The 20,489-nt window shown below is 36.7% G+C and overlaps 1 protein-coding gene across 1 annotated transcript in view; it reads left to right on the top strand.

Annotated features, from left to right (window-relative positions):
• Positions 1-20,489, top strand: part of CNGB3 (cyclic nucleotide gated channel subunit beta 3) — a 70,962-nt gene that overhangs the window by 29,663 nt on the left and 20,810 nt on the right. Inside the window, exons 4-10 of the mRNA XM_049819139.1 lie at positions 4,455-4,609; positions 6,060-6,245; positions 6,825-7,033; positions 8,889-8,939; positions 10,877-10,963; positions 12,230-12,294; positions 16,193-16,315. Of these exons, the coding sequence (XP_049675096.1) occupies positions 4,455-4,609; positions 6,060-6,245; positions 6,825-7,033; positions 8,889-8,939; positions 10,877-10,963; positions 12,230-12,294; positions 16,193-16,315 (876 nt within the window). The remainder of the gene's footprint in view (positions 1-4,454; positions 4,610-6,059; positions 6,246-6,824; positions 7,034-8,888; positions 8,940-10,876; positions 10,964-12,229; positions 12,295-16,192; positions 16,316-20,489) is intronic.

The raw sequence follows: 20,489 nt of genomic DNA, 5'->3' as shown, positions 1-20,489 counted from the left end.
TGTTTCTAAATGCATGTCTGCATTATGTAACTTTAGATTTGTTCTCGTTTCTATTACTCGGTTCAAATAATTCAATTTTTCCTGTATAGGAATCAGTCCTACTTTTCAATCTTCCAAATCCAATGTCCTACCAAACATCATTAGCACACTGATACATTTGTACCAACATCATTAAAGAAAATATTAAAGCTCACTCCTAAAACTCCATCAGCTTCCAGTGCAGGTAAAGGAGGATAGGCTCCTTTCGCAGGCAATTCAGAGCAGAAACCAATCTTAGTCATTCTGAACCTCTCCTCAGAGAAGCTTTCTATTGACTATAAATGGAGCATAATCAGAATAGCTAAAATTAGCTTTTTGGAATACCCCTCTTCCTGTACCAAGCAGATGACTAATGTATTTTTTTTCTATTTCAGAGAAACATTAGGATTCCTAGTCATTTAGGATGAGTGAGCTTAGACTTGGAAGTGGGGACAGATAGAGGGTTCTAGTTTCTATAGCATTACCCACACTGGGATTGTCAGCACAAATTGAGAATGTGTTTTTGAATCAATCTTTCATGATGCCTAGAACTACATTTTTTTATCTCACTGAAATCCTTCTCAGCTATACCATCATGTTTTGTGCACATTTGTATAGCTATGCATTGTCATATCCTTCTGAAAATTGGTTATTTGAATTAGAGAGTCTCCATAATTTATTTAAGACAACAAATTATTTTTTCAAGACACAGGTTGTAAATGCAATCATAAATCATAATGTCAGAGCTCAATAAAAGCATTAAAAGTTCTACTGCAAGATCAAGAATTTTATTTCCAGGAAGATAAGAGAAAGTTTCTTAAGTGCTGCAAAAAGAGGGGTTATTACTGAAATCATCAAAAAGTGGTATGGATTTTTTTCAGGCAGCAGCATACATCTATGAAATACATTTTCTCAGGGGTCACCATGTAGATAGAACATGGAATTGAATGCAGGTACTTGGTGTTCATGGCCAAAAATCAAGAAAGAATTAAACTCTAGATTGCAATTTAGAAAAGGGTAAGCTTGATTTATTCTGAAATAGCCTATTGCATTTCTTGATCACTGTTTTGTTTGAACTCTTAACACAGAAAACTTCCAAGCCACAGTACTTAACAGATGTTAGATACATTAGCACACTCAACACAGTATTTCCATGGCCTGTTCTTTCAAGGCCATTTTCTTCCACTATGCTCTAGGTGTCTAAATCGTTTCTCTTAGCATGGGGAGAATTAAGGCACTGTAATTTTATTCACTGAACAAACAAGTTTAAACCTGTAAGTGAAAAAGAGAAAACCTGCAAATTAAAAACTGTACTGGTTTCAGCTGGGATAGAATTAACTGTCTTCCTAGTAGCTGGTACAGTGCTGTGTTTTGAGTTCAGTATGGGAAGAATGTTGATAACACACTGATGTTTTCAGTTGTTGCTCAGTAGTGTTTAGACTAAAGTCAAGGATTTTTCAGCTTCTCATGCCCAGCCAGAGAGAAAGCTGGAGGGGCACAAGAAGTTGGCACAGGACACAGCCAGGGCACCTGACCCAACTGGCCGACGCTGTATTCCATACCATGGGACGTCCCATCCAGTATAGGAACTGGGGAGTGGGGGCGGGGAATCGCCGCGAGGGGACTAGCTGGGTGTCAGTGGGCGGGTGGTGAGCAATTGCCCTGCGCATCATTTGTACATTCCAATCCTTTTATTACTACTGTTGTCATTTTGTTAGTGTTGTCATTATCATTATTAGTTTCTTCTTTTCTGTTCTATTAAACCATTCGTATCTCAACCCATGAGTTTTACTTCTTTTCCCGATTTTCTCCCACATCCCACTGGATGGAGGGGAGTGAGTAAGCAGCTCCGTGGTGCTTAGTTGCTGGCTGGGGTTAAACCGCGACAAAAACATAAGAAACTGCATTATTATTATAATTCTATTGTTACATATGTTGCTATTGTTAAACAAAGTATGTTTGAGGTAATAACAAAACTGTGTGCATAGTACATGAGTTGTGGTCCTAACTTTTTCATTTCCTAGGCCATGTGAAATTATTACTTCTGTAGGGAGTAAACATTTCTGCTCTGTAAAGGACTATATAGTGTAGTAAGTAATATAGACCTAGGCTTATTGTAACATATTGCAAAAAGGTCAGAGATAAATTTGCTTAAAGAATAACATATCAGCCTAGAGACAAATCCTAGCACCACCTAATGCGAGAGATGGAGTCAAGTTTATTAGAAGTGATTTAGTCAAGTTTGAATGGGCTTCATTAGCCAAGGCAATTTAAAGTGTGTCTCCACACAAAGCATATTATATGTACAATACACATCTTCAAATTAGCAGTGTTCAATATGCAGCCTCTTCCATCTGCAGTAACCAGAGAAAATTTAAAGTAAGAATTTTGTTAGTAGAAAATAATAGAGGAGGAGATAACACAAACCAAATGAGAAGTAGGGCAAGGAAAATCAATTTCTCATCAACTGTGGGGCAAATAACTTTAAACAAAGTCACATAGTTTCTGATCAGTACCAAATAACAACATGGTTCCTTTGGGCTAAATTGCAATAATAAAGGACCAAACTCATGACAGAGGAGACTTTAACTTTTATTGGAAAAGCTGTGAAATAACAAGAAAATCCCACACAATTTATAGCTTATCCCTAGAAAGCAGATAGAAGGGGCCTTTGGCATGACATTTGTGTTAAGTGTATTTTACTATAAGATAGCTAATGCCCTGAGCAAATATAGCAACAGCAAAGAGTAAGAAATTCTTTGCATAGAAGCTGAAAAACTAGTTGTGACATGTTAGCTCAAAATAAGAAATGTTTTCATTACACTGAGCAAAGGGAATATGTGACACAAAAGGAACTGTGATGATATTACAATGTATATCAGAACTGCTTGATTAATCTCCTGTCTGGGAAGTTTGAAAAAATAGACACTACAGAAGACTTAAATTAGAGGAATGATAAGCACGTACTTCCAGATTTCTGCTTCTTCCCTCCATTTTATCCTATAGTTTATTGCTGAAGGATTTTCACATCCTTAAATTATACTTCCTTGGGCATCGTGATATGTGTTATGCCTCCAGAAAATCATGCTTCTCAAAAAGCTACGCGCATCCCACTCTGACCCTCTCCTTTTTTAGTTATAGCTCCTGTTAGGAACTTCAATGTAGGTTTAGGTCTTGAGGAAACATGGTGTTTATTCAAAGATCAGTTCGCAATGTTTTTCATTTCCTCCCCACCCAAGGTGCTGTCATACCACTTCCCCTCTACTCACCTTTGGGAAGGTTTTGTGAAGAATCTGTAAATTTGGGGCATGCTTCACTCTTGGTCTGCCTCTTCTCTTACTGTAACATCCCCATCCCCATGGTATTTGGGACAGAGCTGAAAAACTGTTAAGAAAGAAAGAACAATTCTCTGCTGTACTCCCTCTACTGGGCATAGCTGGCAGGGTTTCGGTACAGGGGTGGCGGTTGTGATGTGTGGGGGAGGAAGCCTTGAGCTGCCTTGTGCTGGTCACAGCCATTTCCAGCCAGTCCCAGCTGAGAAGTGTTGAGTCTAGGATACAGAAGTCCAAATGCATGGCCCAGCTGCCAGCTGGGTGGCACTCCAAAACAGCCCTAATTTGCATAATCAGACAGTAGCATCTAATTGAGGATGAAATTTCAAGTATGAATAAGCCCAAAAGAGTTGATCAAGAATCACTCTCACCTAGATTTTCTAATTGACTGTGCAGTATGCATAGATCCTATTAAAAACATTAGTTTCAGTCCAGAATGTGAGTTTGCAGGTATTTGAAAATCAGTGGTCCTCAGGTTTGAGGAAATGCTGTGAGTGCTTAGTGGAAACAGAAGAAACTTCAGCAAGAGCACCAGTGTTTTGTTTCCACTTAGTAAAAGAGATGCACTTTTTACCTCATGTTAGCTAAGACCCATAACAAAACCCAGATGAAATAAATTTTCCCAGTGTTAGGAAGAATAAAGTAAGCATAGTCTCTCCTCCCCCACTGCACATCACTCTCTAACTCGGTTATGTCCTGTCATCATTAGGATATTACCGTATAATTACGAGCACATTTTTATGCACAGATGGGAAGAGCGTGCCTTGTATCTTAGCAAATACACGGGATAAGCTCTAGGCCTTACATAGCCACAGTAGAACTTGGTGAAAAGCAGCAGTGAGAAGTCATTAGTTCAGTGGGCTATACAGAGCACAGGGTACCCTGACCTCCTCTGCCTGAAATGTTGTGTAGGCTGCTGCTGGCATAAGCAGGAAGCAAGAACAGTTAACTTAGATGTCCACCTACCATGAATTAAGTTATGTGAATAAGCACTGTGGCCAATATCTAATCTTAATGTCTGACTTCTCCTCAGAAGTAGATTTAGCACTGTTTCTTTCCATTGCTTTCCAGTACATTAAGCTTTTTCCCTTTTGTTTTAATTAGCATACAGAAGCCAACACCTTCAGGTTTCCAAACAAATGAGTACGCTGATGCCCAGCTTCAAGAGATTGTCAGAAAAATGCGGGAAAGGGCAACAGTATACAAGGAAAAGCTGAAAGACCCAGTGCTGTCCTCCCCTGAAGGCAGTCCTACAGCTTGTAAGTGACTCAAGAAATAGCTGTGCATTTTTTGAGTTTAAAGATGAAAATTATTTTCTGGGAACAGAAAATACTGTGATAAAATTTTCAAGTAAGTATAGCACGTTTACCCACTGAAATGGATCAGTTTGTGCCCACTGAAGTCAATTTATCCATATTAGCTAAACAAGCCAGGTCCTTAGCTATGAGCTACCTTTGAACCCCATCACTGAAGAACTGGGGAAAAAAACCATGGGTAATGTCTAGAATCATCCCTGTCAAGCAGTTTTCTATATTTTAAAATAGCTCCCAGACATGTTTATTCATAGGAATGAATCTGAAACATATGAAGAAACATACATATCTTATGAGTAGACATTAGTCTCTCTGAGATTAGCTCTGCTATGTAAAAGTAAATAAAATTTTAGCCATGGCAGCAATCTTCCAGACACACTGAGGACTCAAAGTACATGCCTTGAATAGAGCAAACTCATCTGAAATTAATTAAATATTGACTTTTAACAAAATATGACACATAAAAAAAATATGATGTTTTTCCTCTTCAGAAGGAAGTTTTACTTTTTTTTTTTCCTTTTCCCAAAGAATTGATTGTGGTGATTGTATATTCTGACATTTTTTTAGAAGGTGTTTATTACTTACCTGTTTTTTAATAAGCTGCAGAAAATAGTGCCTGAAGTATCATAAACTATCACAGCTGATAAAGGAATTCCTTTTTAAAAAAAATTATTTCTTTGGTCTTTTACCTCTTTTGTTCTCTTGGTAGAACTTACAAGCATTTATTTCCTAAATCATTATAGATCCAGTTTGCCAGTTTACTGCTAAGACTGTGTATCTTACTCAGAGGTAAAGCCACCAGAATTAAGGGGACAAATGTATGGACAAAATTATCCAGCCCAAAGATGGAAGAACTGGACTCAAAGGGGTACCACAAGACTTTTGTAAGCCTAGAAATATACAAAACTGTAGGCTTTCCCGTTAGTTTCATCTTGCATATGAGGTCTCAGGAGAGGGGAGAGATCAGCCCATGGCACAGGCATCTTTTTTTATCTCCATCCTAACTGCATGCATTATTTGCAACAGTCATGTAAAAAGAAATGCCCAGTTGCATTAATGAATGTTAAATTATGAATTACCTTATTTCTTGTCAGTCTTTTATGGCATCAGTTGTGAGCACTGTCCAAGGAAATACAGTAATATATATCTCGCACTCCGTAACATGAAGTGTCCTGTTCTTGGTAGCAGATGTACATGATTATCAGTGGTGACTTTATTCTCCAATCTGTTTTCCAATGCATTCCGTATTATAATGAATTGTAGCTTTAGTCACTGCCAAGTGTTTTTAGAAGAGTTTTTAACATGATAAGGGTCTTGTACGTGCTAAACCAGGGTGTAGTAATTGAGCCATTACAAAGATATCACCGTTTGCGGCATTCTACGCTGCATCTTCTAGCACCATCAAAGAAGAAGCCTCCACCCCCACCAAAAGAAGAAAAAAAAGAAGAAAAGAAAGAGGATGCAGAAGCAAAGCCAGAGGAGGATCATTACTGCGACATGCTGTGCTGCAAATTCAAAAAACCTCCACTGAAAAAATACATGGAGCATCTGCAGCTACCAGACAGCATAGACTCATACACAGGTAAATTAAAAGCTATGCAATAGAATGAGGTAAAGGCATACTGAAGTGACCTATGATTACATAGTACCTGTAAGCCACCATAAGATCCACACTCCAGTTTGCAACTCAGAGGGACACACAGACCCTGCCCCAAAGAACATTTATTCCAAACAGGGAGAAGACAGGAAAAGTGACAACAGTTGTAAAGATGGTATGCACAAAGCTGGTATGCAAACCAACCACAATTAAAACCCAAGTCTTCTGATTCTTGATCTAGAATTTGTCCTATTCAATAGGGCCAAATAATTCTTTTGTCAGTTATACCACACACCAGCAGCATGCAATATGTATTGAGTTTCTCCAGATACACTAAATTCTATATGCTCTCATAAACTCATCTTTTTTCCCTTTTGCAAATTCTTTTTGTGACTCCTAGTTCCAGCCTATATCACTTTATCAGCCTGTGCTGTTGAAAAAGGGAGAATGGTAGGTTGCTCTGGAAAGAAACATTCCAAGAGACTACAGTAGAATAAATGTGTCTAAAAGAATCAGAAAAGATTCTAAGTTCATGTCTGTAAATTCCATGTTTTTTTCTTTCAGATCGCCGTTATGTAGCATGGCTCATGCTTGTGACAGTCGCCTATAATTGGAATTGCTGGTTTATTCCCCTTCGCTTTGTGTTCCCATATCAAACCCCAAGTAATACAATATATTTTTTTATCATGGACATCCTTTGTGATATCTGCTACCTGTGTGACTTACTGATTTTCCAGCCCCGAGTGCAATTTTTAAGAGGTGGAGACATAATAGTAAGTATTGGAAGTGGGATTTCCACAGGTAGTAGTTGTGTGTTAAAGTACTTTATAGAAATTCCCTCTAATCTGACACATTTTTTCCTGCTATGTCAAATCTATGTAACTTTTTTATTTATCAGACGATACCTATGTTCTTCTTCACTGGCCTTCCAGTGGAAAATCTATTTTGGAAGAAGGAAACATATCCATTGTCTACATTCTTAAAAAAAAAGAAAAAACAGATTTGAAAGTAACAGATGAGAGCAGTCGGAAGAGACATAAAGCTCTTTCTCACCAGGACTGAACTGGTGCAGCTTCACTGGAAGCACTGATTATATGACTATGTACTCATACATGTATGCAGGTGTATGATTGTGTGAAACTTTCAGCTTTCTGTTCACTTTGTGCAAGAATCATAGTTGAAGACAGTGCATATTCTTCTAGGGCCGAACAGGATATGTGTGTTTTGTTACAGATTGTGGGATGGGAGAGGGCAAAATCAGAGCAAATCCCTGTAATTTCAGGATGCTTTAAAAATAATTTATTTGAGATATTTTATTTTGGGAAAATAGGTACATTCAATTTCGCTTCTTGCTACTATTGTTGTGTTACATTTTATAGAAAAATGCAAAATAAAACTCTAAGAAAGCATCTGAAAAAAAGGTAAAAGTTTGCCCTTAACTTATCTAAAGGGCATCTAGAACATTTACTTTTCTTTAAAATCTTCCCTGCTTTTGATTCTGTAACTTCTTATAGAAGAAAGCCTAATGAGGAAAAAAATGAGTTTAGGTAGCTTCTGTGACACTACTGTGCCCAACAGACAGAAAATTCAAAATTATATGTCTTCAAATGTAATTTGGGACTAGCTTTAGTTCAGTGCTTTTACATAAGATTTTACACATTGTGCATACAAGATAATACTGATACCTTTACAGAGGAATCTCAGATAAAACTGTGCAAATATAGTTTAGATAGACATTAAATGCAGTGCAGTATAATGTATTTTTCCATGCCAAGACATTCAGTAACTGGCAATCTTACCTAAATCCTACAAAACTCATGTTTTATGAACAAGGTTAAAACTCTAACATAGGAAGCTTACCTTGTATTTCCCTTGAAGCTGTTTGTACAATTCATAGATTTTAGTCCATGAAGAGATCATCTACTGCCTGATCTCCTGCATTTAGTTTAATGTTTAAATGGATAATAGTGAAAAGTTGGCTGGAAATATCCTTAAGATTTTAAAGCTTTTTAAACTGTCCCTGGTATAAATACAGAATGTATAGTAACAGATATATTTCTTTAGATACTTGTGATTACCCTTTCCTATTAAGGTATTAGTTTCAGTTCTCATGGAGAGCAATTTAAAAATAAACAGCTAATCATTACTAATCAATGTAATGTTGATTATTATAATGCTAATAATGCTAGCATGTTAATACTAGCTTTCAAAGAGCTAATTTTATACAGCACCATCAGAAATGTTCTTTGCATTTTTCTTGGAACCACTGAAGTTAAATGGAGTTTTTGTCCCTGAAATTGAAGGGGTTTGGGTCAAGCACCAATTGGTACAGATGTGTTGAGAAGGAAGATTTGTGGGGAAAAGGTAATGCACTTTGCTAGACCAACAGCCAGACTTGGAAAAAATCGGACAAACCTCAAACTTGATTTTTTCAGGTAGGTCTAATAAAATCTGGTCTAATAAAAGTACTTCTTCCTACAGATCTTTCTCCATTCATACTCTTAGACCATCATTAATATAACTGTCATCATCCCTACTATCAGAAGTGAATTATTACTGAGTAGCAGAAGCTTACTCTTGACATTCTGTTCTTGACTATGCCTTTTTCTCCTTTTGTTATCACTGTAGTCAGACAGAGTGGAAATGAAGAAATTCTACCACAGCTCTGTGAAGTTTCGGGTAAGCAGACCCTATGTTACTGTCTGGCTGTAGGATTTCACAGGATTTTTTTAATTCAGTGAAAGTCACTGTTGGTTTAAGAACATCACCAGAAAGCATTGGCTTGATGGCATGTCAGTGCTCACCAGCTGAAGATTGCCATCTTCATAAACAGTGTTTAATTATAAAACAGAATAATTATAAATGCAATTATAAATATTAATACTGAATAATAATAAATTAATAAAATTGAATGAATGCAATTCTCTGTTTTGACTTATTTGTGTGAGGTCATCCCTGCACACACTGCAAGACAATAGCATGGTTTGCCAGAGATTCGTTAAACAAAAAGTCTTTAGCTTAGATGATAATTCTATTCAGTAAACTCTTATGAAGTACCTTATGGTGCTGAATAGGTCATCACTCACACAAGTAAACAAAAAATTAGATTTTTGATGCTCATTGCACTTTGTAAAAAAAAAGATGCATTTGATTTAGCAAAATTGTTCATTTTGTTCCTAAATACTGTTTTTGCCAACAGAGGATAGGTAGTCTATTGAATTTCTGATACACATACACCTCTGTGCCATTGAGCCCACATCTCTGAAATGTCACTTATTGCCCCCTCCTCTTCTGTAAATACTTTTGCACCTGCCTTGTTTCAGAGTTAAATTTGTGTCAGTGACTGTGGTATTACTACTTATATACTTGAGGTTAAGGATCCAAAAGGATATATGCTGTACAGGCAAGTGAGTAGGACAGAGTCAAACCTACAGCAAGAGAACTAAGATGATATGTATGATTTTATTTTAAGTCCTCACTTGCAGTATGTTTAGTGTTCTTGATTTCTGCAGAAACTAATGAGAGTTGAGTGTTCTCACCACATGCAAGATATAGATATAATCTGGGAATTTGTCATATGATTAAGTACTAATTAACAGTTACTGATATTAAAGCACTTCTGACTAAATTTTGCCTCCTCTTAGACATGTGCCTGAGAGAGGTAGAGAAGCCATAAAAGGCTGTTTGTCCTCAATCAATTTTTTGGTTTGCTTTGCTTTTTTAACATAGTTTGGTTATTAACTGCATCTTACTTGCATGGAATAAAAAGGTCAGTGCTGCATGCTAGTTGCTGCCAATGTGAGTTGCATCTTTCAGAGCAAAGGCATTTTTTATTACAATGAGATGAAGCCTACAGTTCCACATCCCTCTTTTGTTCCCAAATGGTATCAGCAACAGAGCAAGGCATCATAGGGTCTTTAAAAAGGCAAAGCCAAGTTTGCCACTGCTTTCCTTCCCTTCACAGAATTCTTGGGAAGAATAAAGTAGGCAGATAAGAAGAGTAATCACACAGTTGACGGACTGCAGGGAGATGTTGAAAATCTTAGCGATATGGGAAGAAGAAGTACCCAAATGTAACAAAAGACAATATCTATTAAAAAAAAACCACCAACAACCAGACTTACCATCCTATGATGAACCTGTTGTTTGGAACACATGGCTTCTTCAGGTTGCAAGCAAGGAGTCTAATTCATTGTGCTCCCCCAGGTTGCTTTAGGCAGTCTGGTTTTAAAGCTGTAGGACTTGTAAGAAGGGCTTGTGAATTTCTTTCCCCACCTCCACTCACCAGCCACATACTTACCATTTTAGTCTCATCAGAACTGTAATCAAAATAACAGAATCTATTAGTAACCAAATATCTGAGATACTGTTAATAATCCCCATGAAACAGATTAAAATCTCAGGCATGGGGGACTTAAAAGCAGGGCAGAGCAAAGCTGTTGGTGTTTTTTCAAAGAGATAATCTTGCCTGCCAGTACTTGGGAAGTTACAGGCTTAGCATGCTGACTGTTCAAATATTACACCCAATCATGATTCAATCTAAGTAGGTTTTTGACAGCAAGTAAATGCATTATGATTATTGTGAAGTTTAAATTGACCTCTCTGCTCTTCAACAGCTTGATGTGGTATCAGTATTGCCATTTGACATTTTATACTTCTTCTTTGGATTTAACCCAGCATTTAGAGCAAATAGGATGCTAAAGGTAAGATCTGTGTTAGTGATGCACAGCTAACTACACAGAAATGTTTTTACAACCCAATTGAAAGTTGTTTATAATATTTAGGAATATGAAATTTAGAAATTGGAAAATATCTTCAGGATAAGCTACAACATCAGAAAATAAACCAACAAAAAATACAAGTTATAGTCTAGCCAAATGAAGCCTTCTTCTGACTTTATTATTTCCTACTTTCAAAAGGTGTTTTGTCACTAAGGCTGGTTTGTTTCCATTATTTAAATTAGATTAATCTTAAATTACCTGTTTGGTTTTCAAAGATCAGAAAAATTAATTTAAGATCACTAGTTAATGTATTTTCCCCTTCTGTTAGTCATGTCAGGTGTTTAGGAGCAAAGGAGGGAATTTTAAGGAAAACATAAACTATACACAGCATACTTAACAAGCACAAGTCCACTTTTGTTATCGAGTCCAGAGACATCTGGAGCTGTGCAATGAAGGGTCTGAGAAGGGATTAGACAGCAACCCTCTCCCTGCATTTCACGGTACCTAGTAGGTCACTCTGCAACTAAATACATTCCCCTTCACATAATCACTATATTGACAAAGAATTGGCTTTCATTTAAAGTTGGGGGGAGACACAAGAACTCTGAGAATAAAATCAGGGTACTCTTCAGTTTTCAACAAAACTTCAAAACTCCATAAATCAGGACCAAAACAATACGAAAGAATGAAAAGTTAAATAGTACCTCATATAAGGCAAACAGATGTGTACTAAACAAAAACAAAGAAAAAAGCTACATGTGAATATTAAGGGCTATCATGAAAGCTAAACTACAAATAACAGGAAGAATTCGATATAGCAGCAGCTGATACTACATGGTATCATCTAGTATGTGGTTGTTGATACATATGATGAGTTACTGGAGAATTATTGGAATTTCAGAAAGAGAAAAAAGGGATTTTTATGTGTGTAATTCTCTCTGATAAAGTTGCCCAAGCAATTATATTTGTTTGAGGAAGTAGAAGTCATTCATCTGCAGCAGTCTGACCTAAACAGCAAGGTTATTTCTATACTCAGATTAATGGGACACTCAACACCCAAAACAATGTTTAACTCAATTTTCATCTTTGGTTTTGCAGTTCACTATTTAGTTAAATGTTTAAAGAAAGTCAGACTACTGAAAAATCCATTATTTTCAAAATGTGTATATGAACTAATGTCAGTACTATTATAATAAGACGTGTAATGAAGAAAAGTGATTGACTTACTTTCATTTGTTTCCCATTCAGCATAACACATTCTTTGAGTTTAACGATCGTTTGGAAGCTATTCTGGACAAAGCATACATCTACAGGTATGTGCTTATTTAACTCTTGTAGCATGCAAATCTTGACACAGAATGCAGTTCATTTGATTTCATGAGTTGTCAGTGAAGCATTGGATGGAATATGATACATCTTTTATTGTTCAATTTAAGATTTTTAAAATATGTCTTTACTGTAAGCACTAAAATAACAACTGTAAAGCTGCACTCACATATGAAATCTAGCTCAGTTCAGCTGGCCTGGTTTAGGCAAAATGTCCACCAAACACAGGCTCCTGCCAAAATTTAACTGAACAGAAGTATCAGAAAGAAGTTTCTTCAGTGAAAGAGCTAAAGAACAGTTCCTTCAGGTTACTAATAGCAGTGCCAAATCCTCGGTAGCTGTTTATTTGTACTTAATAAAACTTAAGAGCTTGAGCCTGTGTCAATATTTTTCTTCAAATATGCTCTCATCATGAACCTGGCATATACAGAAACTTGATCATCCACTGCATTGACTAAACTTGGAATGAGAATCAACTCAGCACAGATCTCAAATAGTGATTATGACTGTTGTCTGTTGCACTATGTTCTCACCTTCTGCATTGACAGGAAGAATTTTGATTCCAACTCAAGTAGTCCATGGACATGGTTATGGCAAGTTTCATAGGCCCCTCAGCTGTCAGTGATGCTGCTAAGAGACAATGAACCTATCTACTTTGTCACCATTATTGTCATCTACTGTCAATGTCATCAGCCCTAGTTTATCTTGTGCAACTCCTACGCCAACAGATTATTTTTTTCCCTGACCCAGTTTTGAGGCATGTATTGTTCCTGTGTGCTGCTGCTGCAGAAATAAGAATCTGCTGTTTACTGTCTTATTCTATTTCAGAGATTATTGCACTTAAATGATAGACTTGGTGTTTATATATTGCAAATGCGATATTTTATGAGATTTAGAGACTAGTTAAATTTGAAAAGAAGGTTGAAACATCATCTCCTCTTTCATATTTTTGTGTACCTGCAAAATGAAACAAAACTTAGAAGTTTGAAAATTCTACTAAAGTATTTTTGAAGATGCTAACCTCCACAAAGCTTATTCTCATGTTGCCCTCTCACTTATTGAAGAGTCTTTTGTGGTTTGGTTGTTGGGGGTTTTTTCTTTCTTTTTTTTTAAATTCTTGTTGGTACAAGAGAAGGCTTTTCTGAATTTCCACAAGATGAAGAAATTTCTTGTCAGTTGCTGAATCACTACGTCCCTATCTTCTCTAATTTCTAATCTCATTAAAAAGAATGGGGTTTCATCTGCTTTGCTTGTACTTTTTAACTTTTTCTAATGTTGAGAACTTTTAAAATTAATTATTTGCCATATTATATCCTTTGCTTTGGAGTCATAACTCAATGACTTTTCTGTATCTCCTATAATATTTGCAGTGAGTCCTGGGAGATACAGATTTTTAATATAGATGGTTTTGAATCAAGTAATTAGTTCGTATGTAACAACAATGTTGTGTGTATATGGATTTCAAGGAAATGGAAACAAATTAGCAAACCCATTTTCACCCAAATAAGCAGTTTTGCAACAGACAGTTTCATACTATATAAAAGTATGGAATGGGAAATTATTGTTGAAAAGGCAAGTTGAGAATGGGATGCGTATATCTTCAAACTAGCCTAACTTTGAAGAATGTGATGTTGATTCACATGTCAAAAAACAGGGAAGGTGCTGGTTTAGAAAGGCTGACACACAGAGCAAGATCTCATTGGTCATGTAAAATGTACAAAGTAGCTGAAAAGACAGAGCCAGCTACTCTGCAAAGCTGTTCTGCCTTGTTAGACAGTTTTGTAGCATGGGATTTGTTGAGTGCCACAACTGTCTGTTGCTGCTTGTGTCTTTTCTTCCTGGTCACAGGCCCACTTGCATTTTCCAGTATTAAATCACTTGCAGAATGTAAAATGCAGAATGTAAATTGCACAATGTAAATATTACAAAGTGAATCCATTTTCTACCTCATACTCTTAAGAGGCCAGACACCTGAAATTTGTGAAATAGAGCACTCTTCATAACTAAAATACAATTTTAAATCCCTTTGAAGATGTGCAGAAAAACAAGGGTAGGGAACATGGATTTCAATATTGCTCAGCATATATGGCGTTAACAGTATTAATGCTTTAATATCTATAGGATTTCCCATCAGTGCATTGCTAAGGTTTGTGGTCGAAAAAAAATGTCAGCATACTGTCCTAGCAAAATATTTTATTTTGTATTTGCAAAACACCTATTAAATATGTCATGCCATGCCCTGATACAATGCTTTAAAACATACTTCAGAAAACACTGACTCCAAGTTTTTGAGGTACTCATTAGTAAAAACATTTATATGGCAAAGATCTTTTAATTGTCATACCAGAAGGCATTAGGGTAAAGAAAGAAAAAGGATAAATGGAGAAGAGAGGTAGTTATACAGAAGAGTACAGATGGGAGCTGAAAAATACAATTAAAAAAAAAAAAAAGATGGGCTGTTTGTGCAAACCACTGCATTTTATTTGAATGTAGCAATGTTGTTTTGATCTTAGACCTTGGAATGGTCACCATCTGAGCGATAAGGCACCAATTAACTGGATAATGTCAAACTAAACTTCTACACAGAAAGTATATGTGCCTGGTTGGACTCTCTTCTTAAACTCATTACTTTTGGAATAGAGCTAGCAAAAGTTACTACATCTTACCTACCCATTGTGGTAGAGTCAACATGTGCCTAGAGAAATATAATACATATTGTAGCAAAGGCTTTCAAAACCTTTACTCTGACCTCAGGAGTCCAGGCGCATGGATTCAAACTTGTGCACAAGACCCAGCATGGTCAGTATTGTAATATTACTAGATCGCATCAGCTATCTGCTGTTCTCAAAAGCTTACAATCCTAAACGGAGCTGTCCTGGAAGAACACCAACATTTAAAGAGAGAAGTGGCATTCATTTGTCAACATCCTAAAGACGAAGAGTACCTGTAGATAAATTGCTCAATGGCATGGAGAGGCAAAGGAGGGCATGCAATGGCACCTCAAGAAACAGCAAAGGAATGCATAATACAGAAGCAACCACAGAGATGTTATCTCCCATTAACTTAGATCTTATAAAATTTTCATAAAACCGTGCACTCAGTTACTATGCACTGCAAACTGCACTGAATTCTAGCTGTAGCAGATAAACTCATTATGTACCAGATTCCCCGTGTTTAGGCAAGTCCTGTACTTTCCCTGCTTATTTATCCCTTGCCTGTATGAATATTTGAATGGAGAGCTAAATCCAGGAGATCTTCCTTTTGATCCTCATCCACTGAACAGAGGATATACAATGAGATCATTATTGTATTAAACAGAAAGCTGCTTGGTGCTTAAGTAGTTCATCATTGATGTTCTTCAAAGAACTGGCCATAAGCATAAGAACTGGGATTAGGAATGATATAACTCCTGCTGTAGCCAGTAAATCATACTATTTAGCGGATCTACTGCAGACTTCCTAGCACAGCTCTTGTAAAACAGTTCGTTTCTGATCTCAGACATTTCTTGGCTTTGGTTCACAAGTTTAGAGCCTATCTTGAACAGAGTTTGGCAAACACATTAATTTGTACCCTCTAGCCTCATTAATATAGCTTCAAATTTCTGTATATATTCACAGCCAGTTAATGCAGCTGATTATAAAGTCCTCAGGGAATGATAATTTAGAAATTACCCTGTGTCAAATAATCTAGGAAAGATTTATTTGACCTTGGACAAATGTGAGGGACAGGTAACTGCCAGCTCTTTTTTTCACAGAATCAATACAGGTAGGGAACTACTTAGTGGATGCTTAACATAAACACTGTTGAACCAAAAAAGCAGTGGGTTCCGTATTAAAAGGAAGGAAAAATGTAAGTTGTTTTAAAAGAATCTGTTGACTTTTATAGGGTCATTCGAACAACTGGATACTTGCTGTTTATCTTGCACATTAATGCATGCCTGTATTATTGGGCTTCAGACTATGAAGGACTTGGCAGCACTAGATGGGTGTACGATGGCAAAGGAAACATGTAAGTTCCTTTCTCTTGCAAGAGATTTTTTTGTTGATTTTGCTCCTTCCTGCATCCCCCTCCTTCTCCCATGCTTTTGCTTGCAAGGCATGCCTTTACTTTACAAGTGCTTCGATAGAAAACTTTTAGCACCATGTCTGCTGATTAGCAGCTTTCATTACTAACACATATTAGGAGGGCAGGTGCAGTGAAAAATCAGTTTACTGCTTTTATAGGTTTATGAGTCAGTGCTAAGCACTAACTTAATTAAACATTTAGAAAGCAACAAGGGTCATAAATTAAACTTACTGATTGCATATGCACATGGGAACTGTTAGAAAGATTGCAGAACAATCCCTCAAAGGAATCAGAGGCATAGATTTTTTTTCTGCCACACAGCATTGTGTCATTAAAATGCAACATTTTAGTCCCTCTAAACACCATGGTGATTGGTCTGAAAAAAATTCCACCCACTTTCTCTGATCTTTTGAGAAGGTCATGCTTAAACATGTGGCAGAGTGTCTCTAGTGGGAAGGACTAGATGTTGGCACACTTTTCCATAAACTCCTTGTGACAGCACTAGGCTGGGTGCCAAGTAACGGACATATATTAAGATGATGGAGATGAAGCAAGAGAAAATAGCAAAGTCATAATATATTTTGTGTGTAGTTAAATAAAAACATATCTTGTAGGTTCAGATGTATAAATGTTCATTTCTTTCAAAGGCCATAATATAGTTAAAGTCGCAGAAGCTCAATTTGTTCATTAATTACATTATTTGCAAAACAGCATATAATATATTACTGCTGTCATAAATCACCCTTTAAACAACATTTCATGTTTCTCTTGGAGACATGCTTCTCTTGCTTGTAATTTTTTCAGACTTCTTGAGTTTGGTGTGAAGTCACTATCCTGAAGGGTAAGAAAATAGCCTTTGAGAGTAAAACACACTTTGTGTAAAGCAGCATTGATTTTTTTATAATTAGGGTTCTCTTTCAAAAAAATGACATGGCTGGTTTCCACACACCGCTAAAATAAACAGTTTGAGTACTGCAGTCAGACATGTGCAAGCAAGTCATAGAGCTCAGGTGGGACCACTTATGTAAGTGAAATTATACACAGGTATTTATTTGCAGGATCAAGGCTTCCAGAAATCTGACAAGAAAAATGCAGAAAGAATTTCCATTATAACTATTTTTGTTAATGTCATTCTTAAGAAAACTTGCCTCATTATTAAAAAATAAGGTAACTAAGACTGAGCAACTTGAACACTCTGAAAGTAGAGAGCTTACTCAGTCTTCAATCTTTTAATTCTTCTTCAGAACAGCCTAAAGAACAGGCAAGAAAGTCTTCTTGTTTTTCATGACAATAATATTTTACACTTCACTTAGGGAAACAATTGGCAGAATTTATTTGTTAGCTTGATCACAGAAAATGCAGTTGTCCCCAGAGGCAATGGTCAGGTTTTTTAATATTTTGTGATACCTTCTCCACAAGGAGACAAAAACACTTCTCAAATGATGTCACACTGAAATTAAATGGGATTTAGGGCAGAATTTTTTATAAACAATTATAATAAACTGATAATTCAAGGTCTACATTAAACTGAGAAGCTGAAATAAAATGCATATTAGAATCTATCCATGTAAGCTTCATTAAGCCATTTATCTACTTCATCTTGGCATTGGTTGGTGAATGTATGACTTTATTCTTTTGCCTGCATCTAACTCATACTGGATTATATGGTCCCATGTACATGGAACCCCAAAGAGTATCCCATGCTGAGCTGCATTTCATGAAGTATAGCTTAGTATCCCACTAACAGCAAATGCCTTCTGTATGGGATAGTCATTGCCTTAGAGAATCAGGCATGACATATTATCTGAGTGTCAAATATTTGGGGATTTGTAACAGATAGGCATTGTGTGAACATTTGTTATTATTGGAGAAGCCATGTGAACTTAAACTTATCAGACAAGATACTTCTAGGTATATTCATTTCTTTGGAAAGCAGGAATTAAGAACAATCCGGGAAAAATCTGTCAGAAAAAGTGACCAGAACTGCAGTATATATTATGGCACAGCAGTGCAGATGTAATTTCCTTTCACATGGCAGTCAGCGTTGCCAATATTTGAAGCAAAATATGCCATTGGTCTCATACAGAAAGGGAACACATTCAGAAAGAAGATAAGACAAACATAGCTTCTTAGCTAATTAAAAAAAAAATGACAGTAAGCAGTTTGACAAATAAATCAAAATTCTAGTGGTCTCAGATTACACTGACCCAAAGCAAAGCAAATGATCTGGCACTGATTTAGTGGCATGAATGTTTTATGTAAAATCCCTGCTGTGTCCATAAAATGTTGCTAGTTATGGCCAAAACCAGTTCTTAAAAATGTAAGGACTTCTAGGATCTTTTTTTTTTTACTTTCCAGGCTAAAAGAATACACAGACAACAGTTTCCCTTATCAATTTGATTATATATATATATATATATGTTCCTGAGCAGACATACTAACTGCTGATCTTCAATTTTTAATGAACGGCTGTACAAAGCACTCGAACCACAAGCAAAATTATCAAAGTAGCTCTTTTTGCAAATTTCTGCTAGCTGTATTCTTTTCCACATCATGTCCAGACTCCAAAGTGTTAGTGCCAGTCCAGGAAGATTTGAGGTCTTTTGCATGGCAGCCTTCAATCAAAATGCCTTTGACCTGAGGTGCAAAAGGCAGTCAACTTTACCCCTCTGCAACACACCCAAATTAGCCACACAAGATGTTCCCAGCATTAAAACCGCACTCATGAGCTTGTATTAGGCAGACAGACCTCAGTGTCCCCTAATGCAGAAGGATAGCATCCCTGATGCAACACCATAGTGTAGAGCCTATGTAACCACGGCAGCAGGATATTGAAAATGTCTTTTTATTATAGCTAAGTGAACAATTTGAACTGTATGTGTATATTTACAATCTAATTTAACTACTAAGTAAGAGATTGGTCTCCCTAATTCCTCAGGAAAATGGACAAATCCTCTAGAAAGGGATTCAAGGCAGGAATGTAGTGTTGTCCTGAATTGTCCCATGGAAGTATCTGTCTCTTTCATCACTGCCCATAAGGGAAACTAAAACTCGGGAGCTAAAATTCCTGTGCAAACCCCACAGGTCAGCATTAAATTTAGACAAAACAAATCATTCGACTTTGCTCATGGTGTATTTCTCCTGCTGCTTGCAAGTCATCCACAAGTAGTCTGCAAAATTCACTGGCATCTTTATTAATTAAGACATCTATTTGCATCCTGATTATGTTTCTCTGTAGCTTGCTGCCTTTCTGCTCGGGGCACAGACTTAGCAGATATCTGGAAGTCACAGAAAATGGTCACTGTACATGTGTAGAACAACTCTACTTCTTTGGTGTTCATTGCCCGACGGCCAGTAAGACTGGCATATCTTAAAAGGTGTCTCCCGGGTATCAGCTATCCATTGTACTTGCAATAGGTCTGATGTGTCATACTCCCAGTGCTCGCTATACAAAGGCAGTTATCTGCCTCCAGACAATCTGTGAAGGCACAGCCCAACTCATAAGTATGTCAGACCTAATGCTTTCAGACCTGCTACTTGCAGCCCTACTTTTTAGATAAAAGCTTTGTAGTTTACACCATTCTGCCTAAGATCATCATACCCACAGCCACCGGATGAATAAGTCACTCAAGAAAAAGAGGTACTAAGAAGAAGGTCATTAGGGTACCAATTTATAAAGGCCACTTCTTTACTCTGCTTAAACCCATCCTGGCTGTAATCCGAGAGGAGTCAAATGTGATAGCCCTGAAATAATGCTTCCCTGGGCTGAAATGAATGTGTGAATACCACCTTAAAATCTGATAGCCACATGCACAAAGACTTGATTTACCTGTATTAACCAAAACCATGTAAGAATTTTAGCATATTCTGAAATGGACTTTTATGACAAAGATATTTCTATTGACATAATATGACAAGTTATCTTATTTGCAGTGTTTCTGAATGTTTTCATACCTAGGACTTATTTTAGGGAAAAATCTAGTAGTTTGATTGCCTGAAGGATAAACATATATTCTATGTTGTGCGGAGGGAAAATCCTTTTCTTGTCTCATGTTATTTGCTTCAACAGTAATTTTATAGCAGGGTAGTAAACTGTATGGTGAGCAATGATTGTTTC

Source organism: Accipiter gentilis, chromosome 2, assembly GCF_929443795.1.
Source record: "Accipiter gentilis chromosome 2, bAccGen1.1, whole genome shotgun sequence".
Lineage (NCBI taxonomy): Eukaryota > Metazoa > Chordata > Aves > Accipitriformes > Accipitridae > Astur > Astur gentilis.
Note: the sequence above shows the minus strand (reverse complement) of the source record. Positions and strands in the feature narration are given on the sequence as shown.